The sequence below is a fragment of the Priapulus caudatus genome, unplaced genomic scaffold, assembly GCF_000485595.1.
Source record: "Priapulus caudatus unplaced genomic scaffold, Priapulus_caudatus-5.0.1 Scaffold120, whole genome shotgun sequence".
In the NCBI taxonomy this organism is placed as follows: domain Eukaryota; kingdom Metazoa; phylum Priapulida; class Priapulimorpha; order Priapulimorphida; family Priapulidae; genus Priapulus; species Priapulus caudatus.
The window spans coordinates 281,618-288,514 of record NW_014577181.1 but is presented as its reverse complement, the minus strand read 5'-3'; the positions used below and the strand labels follow the sequence as shown (position 1 = coordinate 288,514).

The following is a 6,897-nucleotide window of genomic DNA, read 5'->3' as shown; positions in this document are numbered from 1 at the left end:
CGCACGACTGAAATTTTACGTTTATAATCGTAGCAACAGACCTCAGATGAGCCCAGACGCTTTGCGGCTCTTGTTCTTAATTTTTCTGCATCTGTAAATTTATTAGTTTTATTGTTTTACGTGTTAGGAGTTATTTATGAAGGGCTTACGCTGCTTTTTCAAAGTTATCACTTCGATATGTATCGATATGTATCTTCGATATCGTTCTATACGATATTAGAACTCCTCTTATCTGAACTGTAAAACTCTGCTCTGTGTGTAGAAATCTGCCTCTCTACACTCTACTGTCTACTCATGTGCGCCGATTGTTTTGTAAATATCTGCTGTTCAATGTGCACACACACAGCAGATATTTATATGTACACAAAGATGAGCTGTTTAGTGTGCACATATGTACGCACCTTATTGAATGTATGAGCGCCCGCGTCTCTGTGCGCGCGTGCGTACGTGTGTGCGCTGCGTCCCACTTGTGTGCGTGCGTGCGTGCGTGCGTGTACGCGGTCGTTGTATTTGCCGTATTAGGTTATGTTGGTATGTAGCTAGGTGAATTTTCTATAAAATTTTCTTATTGATATGTCTCGTTGTAATATTCTATTCTAACCGGGACTATCGTTTCCCTACGGCATGGTACGGTATACGTACGTGAGTATGCAGGCATCACCATGGAAAGATGTGATTGGTGGTAAGATGAGGGTGCCGTAACGCGTGAAATAATTGAAGTTTTCTATAGATCTTTACGTGAATACAGAACGTTGTGTGATAGCACTGAAATATAGGGTGTGCAATCATCATGCCATGACAGGTGACTATTATGCATGAAGGCTATGAATAAAGTTATGATTTCTTTTATAAAATGATAATCTTTTCACGTTTATGAACCTTTTTGTAATCGTTAAACATTTACAACACTTACTGACATTTGTGTTTGCAGACTTATTGAATTTTGGTTAAATGTGTGTGCCTGTTGCAATTGCACGCGTATATTCTAACCTATGAAGCACGTTAGTTGGTAGTTGATAAGGCGCCTTGCTTCGCTGGTGTCAGAAACTACTATTTTTATCAATGTTGAAAGAAAATTTCGATTAATTTGTCTGTTTAAGACAATAGAAACAGAGAGTTATTTACTGATTATTTGAAAATAATTTGTACTGCTTAATTGCTGCCAATGTAAGGAAATCATAACAAAAAATACCGCTATTCTGAAATATGAGTATAGGTTTGATATATTTAGCCGGGAGCACGGGGCACTTCTTGATTGCATGTTTCTGTACTCAAGTTCAGACGGAATTTCTCACTTAAGTAAGCCTCGGGATTTTTCACGTTTTTCATCAATCAGTAATTGCCACCGAGAAAATTACCATGTTATCGTTAATGATCTTCATGCATCTCTAGGGGTGAACAAATATTCCTTTATAATCGAATAATCTTGTAAGCTTAATTGCGCCGTTGTACGTCGTAAACAGGAGCCGTGTGGTCAGTTAGTAATTGTTGTTGCCTGCTCCCTAGTTGACACCGTAGACTGTGTGACAATACTCGTGATCATGTGAACATGGCCTGGCTTGCTCTGCGAGAGCCACGTGGGGGTGGAGAGATGGAACGTTGATGTTTCCTGAGAGTTCTGGTGGGATACGCCAAATCTCAGTTCACAGTTACTATATCAAGCTTTTTTCAGTTCTCAGTAAATATTCAATTTTCTGCCTATAATCTGTTGATTAAAAACTACTAAACAAGCCAAAAATCAAAAGGGGTTAAATATACATACATATATATATATACTTAACCCCTTTTGGTTTTTGGCTTGTTTAGTCAATATATATATCAAGGCAAAACGAGATTCACAGTGAAGAATTAGGCAATTTTACGCTAAGCTGATTTCTAGAATGAAATCACGCATCATGCTACCCACAAACACACGTGGTGTGATCGTAAAAAGCAGAACACAAGTTTATTTCACGATAACATTGAAACGTATAGTCGATTCGTGTCCCATGTTGTAATCCGTCATCGCTCTCTCTCTCTCTTTCCTCTGAGCAGAAGTTGGTTGAGGTTGCGCAGGAAGAGAGGGACGTGATGCTGGAGGATTACACCGATCATCTGAAGACGAAGATGAACCCGAAGAACTTGAACAGATACGTGCAGTCGTTCGTCAGCCGCACCGACATCTCTGCTCAGCTCTGCAACATGAGGCAAGATGCATATTATTATACTCCGTACAGACAAATCATAATGTACAGACACAAAACTCTGAAGCGGGCTAAGTTGGCACAGACTAACCCCCACTCGCTGCTGGTTGCAGCACTCGCTGCTGGTTGCTGCAGTGGTTGGCAGCTGTTGGTCACTCGACAGACAGGTATACTGTACTTTTATGTGACCTAAATAAGGGCTATAACACTCCGTTATGAGTGTTCCCAACTTTGATATCATTAATGATTTATGATTAATGATTGATAATCCTAACCCTAACCCTAACCCTAACCTAAATGACATTAAACCACAAACTAATATATGACCATGACCATATATATATATATGTTATTATGACCATTAATGACATTAAAGTTGGGAACACTCCTAATGGAGTATCACCCTAAATAAGGCTGGGCATGCGTATTGCGAAGGGCCTGCGTATCTGACGCGGGCCTGGTACGCTCCAAGTTAGCCCGCTTCGAAGCGGGCCTCTGGCCCTCCTTCATTTGCGGGGCCAAATTGGTGCGGGCCAGAGCGTATTTGGAGCAGGATATAGCATGTACACACTGCAAACATTTGACGCGCACCTGGCGTGCACCAGTTTGATACCATATTAAATTTGCAGTCGGTACAGGGTTATTAGTGGGTTGGGGTGAAGCAACCAGACCTAGGCGTATTTTTTTCGGCAGTGATATATGGATATTCGTATAGAGCGATGTCGGATATCAACGATGGTTTTGAGACCATGGTGATGATATTATGTAGTCAATAGTGCTAGGAGTGTCACCAGCTCTAAGGATGGCACCACGATCTATAGCTAGCCAGTGCTTGGCAGTTTTATATACTGTGTTTGGTTGGGGGAAGGCTTGCATGACATTGTTAGTTATTACAGGGCTGACTTGGTTTCATTTAAATATTATCACTGCTGAATACGTCCCCTGAACAGCCACTGTAGTGTGTACATGCATTATAGGTTTATCACCTTCATATATTGTTGACCTAGGCAATGTCTCCTACGATATCACTACACACTAGCGCGTCTTATTTGCTGTGTGATTAATCGTGTTATTTGTGTTGCAGCGTCGACGTTCTCATAGTTGTGGGCTCAAAGGCATCTCACCTACATACAACGCAGACGTTCCATTCCCATCTGCCTCCGACTAAGAGCTCATTAGTTATAATAGATGGCGTTGGCGATGTCCTCGTTGAAGCTGTGAGTACGAGACGGCCGTAATCACGTTTGCACTCTGGCTGATGGCTGCAAATACATTAGCTCTTCACAAAAGATATGAATTCGTAACGGAATTTAGCTTTACACATTTATTGCATATAATTCTAGAATTTCTGCTGGATTACTGTACTTGGTACGTAATTATATTTGATGGCTAATGCTTTTCCATAGTTATATTGGAAAAGTAGTTAGCATAAAAGTGAAGTTATTGTAGGAGACAAGTTTTTATGAAGCCCATCCATTGTTAATAAACGAGAAAGGTTTATTTACTTAATGTCAGATGTTTATGCATAATAATTTCAAGATAGTGTGCTTTGATCCCAGGTGTTTCATACACTTCTGCTATTGTGTTACAGGCAGATAAGGTGGCACATAGTTTGCTCCTGTTTCTGAAAGGTTGCGGAATCTGTAAGTATTTCTGGTTTTCTTTTTATTAATTTCATTGATATTTTTTTAGACAACACTGAAATATTTTTAAATGTGTAGTGTAAGTCTAAAAGTGTAATGAGTAGCCTTGGAACTACTATTCATATCTCAAGTTAGTTTATTATCATACAATCAAAACGTTATTATTGGTAAAGAATAATGTTTTAGCTTTTTATCACCTTTTAAATGTGTAGTGTAAGTCTAAAAGTGTAATGAGTAGCCTTGGAATAAATCATATATGAACTTCATTCTCTATATGAGATTCTGTACGTTGGGAATACAATGTTAATAGCACTTACGCAAACGTCTGTTTTTGATTAAGGCCAACTATAAATAGTTCTACCTCGCAAGTGGGTGGCTGATAGCATCACAGCATGGGCTAAACGAAGGTAGCAACACTATAGTTCGGATTATCTGTTCCCTGCACATAGTCAGTATGCACGCCATCTATCGGAACAGAGTGAGAAGTATGTCGAAATGTGTTGATCCTTCCCGACATTGAAGAAATCTTTTAGCCTTACCTCTGCCTGCCATCTTCGTCGAAAGTTTGGACGCCGCGCGGCGAAATCGGAATGTACATTTCAATCGATGACGTAACTGATACAGTAGCGCGCCACGTGGGTGTTATTTGTTTATAAACAATTTAGTCTGGCTGACTCTCTCCTTCTCTCTCCTCTCGCCCGCTCTCTCTTTCTCTCTCTCTCTCTTCCTCTCTCTCTCTCTCTCTGCAATAAAAAAAATGTTTGCTGAAAAGATGTGTACGCAACTGCATATCTGCGCCTAACAAAGGTGTCACTACGCACGACTGAAATGTTACGTTTATAACCGTAGCAACAGACCTCAGATGAGCCCAGTCGCTCTGCGGCTCTTGTTGAAAGTTCTGCAGTGCTGTTTGTTAACATGAAACGATCAGTGGCTTTCCCTCACATGAGAATGCGTCTATGCATCGTTCCATATGTGATTTTACACATGTCCTTTTCTTGGTTCCCAAGTAGTCTGCTATTCTGACCTAGTCTGTCTAGCAGGTGGGTGGAGCTATATATGCCAGGGGAAAATGTGCATTCAGTTGGGGATTTCTCATATGGTTTCACATTAGCTTACAAAGGTTGTGTACAGTGTAGAACGTACGTGCGTCCCTATAGCCCAATGCAATCAGGCGCATTAGTTGGGAACAGGTTTTCAATTGCCACCTAATGTGCAGATTGCTATGCTGTTTCCATCCTCTGAGACCATATATGAAGCCATATACTAAGCTGGTGGCTAGTGCTGCCATCTTTTTGTATCTGTTTGAGCTAGTATGTTACTAGGAGTTACATATAACTTGTGAATGTAGTTTTTGATGTCAGTACCATATATGAATGCTGTAGATAATGGGTTGTTGCCGTTAATATTTAAAATTCCAACTTCACTTGCAAATTATGTAGGAATGCACAGTTTATGTGTATCAGTGTGAATTTTTTTTCTGACGTCATGAGAAGGCTTCACAGCTGTGTGTTATCTGCATCCCAGAGCTCAGAAAAGATAAAGGAGATTTCAGAAACAGTTGGGTGTTATAGTGACTCTTACAAATGAACCGATGTTACAATTAGCACAGGTGACGAATGTGAATTTACTAAAACTGAACTACTAGAACGGAATGAATGTAGTGCAGAAAGAAACATTAATAAAAGACCCATTTACTGCTGCTGTTTACACAGTTAGAGGTAATTAGTCCAGTGACTATATTGATACTTCTTAATAAATATTTTCTATCGTTTTTCAATTATGCTCCTCGCCTTTTCTGTTCACTTGGTAATCTTGTTTTTCTTTAGTAGTCATAATGCATGAATCACAAAATATATGGCCATTTCTTGACATGATGCGGCCATGATGCCGAGGCGCGCCGAGGATTGACACTTTGTGTCTTCCAATCACAGCCTATACGCGCAGACTTCCCCTCGTTTTAATATTTTTAAAGGTAGACATTTGCATCACAAAATGCCGATCTCAAGAACTAGGGCACTCTGCCTTAGGCTAGAACTGGTTTCCCTAGATAAGATTTTGCAAAATAGAACATACAACGCTGTTTAAGAGCACTGCGCATACGTTCCTTCTGTTTGCATTTCGCATTCCGTTATCAGAATAGCCGGCCCTTCTGTTGATGGACTGAATGGGCGCGTCACGGGCCTGTGACCAGTTCTGGTACCCATAACTGTTTTCGCAGCCTTTTACTTTTTCGTAAACTAGAGTTGTATAAATGCCCGGCCGTTGCATTTTTGGTTGCATCGAATCAGGGAAAATTTTCGGATTTTCACTCGCCTATCAGAAGTGAACGAGTGACCGTATCATAGGTTGAAGGGGAGCGAGAGGATTTTATGACAACACAAATGCACACCTGCACGACAGATAGGTTTGGAATGACGTCCCACTCGTCAAAATTCCTCGGCTCATTGGCAGCGGATTGTCATCAACTTTTTAGAGCTTTTCAATTCGACTTAAAACTTTTGATTTTCACTTTTTATAACTTTTAGACTTTAACTTTTCATTTTAAGAACTTGTACGTTGAAAACTGGGTGACAGTAACAATTCAGGGGTGTACCAAGTGGTTCGAGAGTCGCAATTTTTACTTCTCATTATTTATAGTTAGTCCATGTTTCACCGTTATTAGGAAGGAGGTAAAACTGTGTATTCCTATAATATTCACTCTTTGCTTCTATAGTCATGATTTCCATCATTTTGGAATTTTTTGCTTTCTGCCCAATGATAATATTTCCCTCATCATGGAACTTACATTTTTCAGTCGAAGTCTTATCTATGTTATAACCTCCTATATCATTAATTAAATCCCTAGGTCTCGCACTATGTTGGTTGCTTTTTTTATTACTTGATTACTGTGGTTTGCTAATTAGTATTATTATCTCCTTTCTAGGTCTCTTTCTGTTGTTTGTGAATTTATAAACCATTGGTCATTTGTGTGGGTTGTCATATTTAAATTTATCTTTTTTATTCAGCTAATCTGGATCTAACTGAGCGGTTTTTTACTCTGTTTTTATAATACTCCAATTCGTAGAAAT

The 6,897-nt window shown here is 39.7% G+C and overlaps 1 protein-coding gene across 2 annotated transcripts in view; it reads left to right on the top strand.

Annotated features, from left to right (window-relative positions):
- Positions 1-6,897, top strand: part of LOC106805614 (uncharacterized protein ZK1073.1-like) — a 47,691-nt gene that overhangs the window by 34,963 nt on the left and 5,831 nt on the right. For both annotated transcript variants that reach the window (XM_014807298.1, XM_014807299.1), the window contains exons 8-10: positions 2,035-2,186; positions 3,268-3,400; positions 3,775-3,826. In XM_014807298.1, coding sequence (XP_014662784.1) covers positions 2,035-2,186; positions 3,268-3,400; positions 3,775-3,826 — 337 coding nt within the window. The remainder of the gene's footprint in view (positions 1-2,034; positions 2,187-3,267; positions 3,401-3,774; positions 3,827-6,897) is intronic.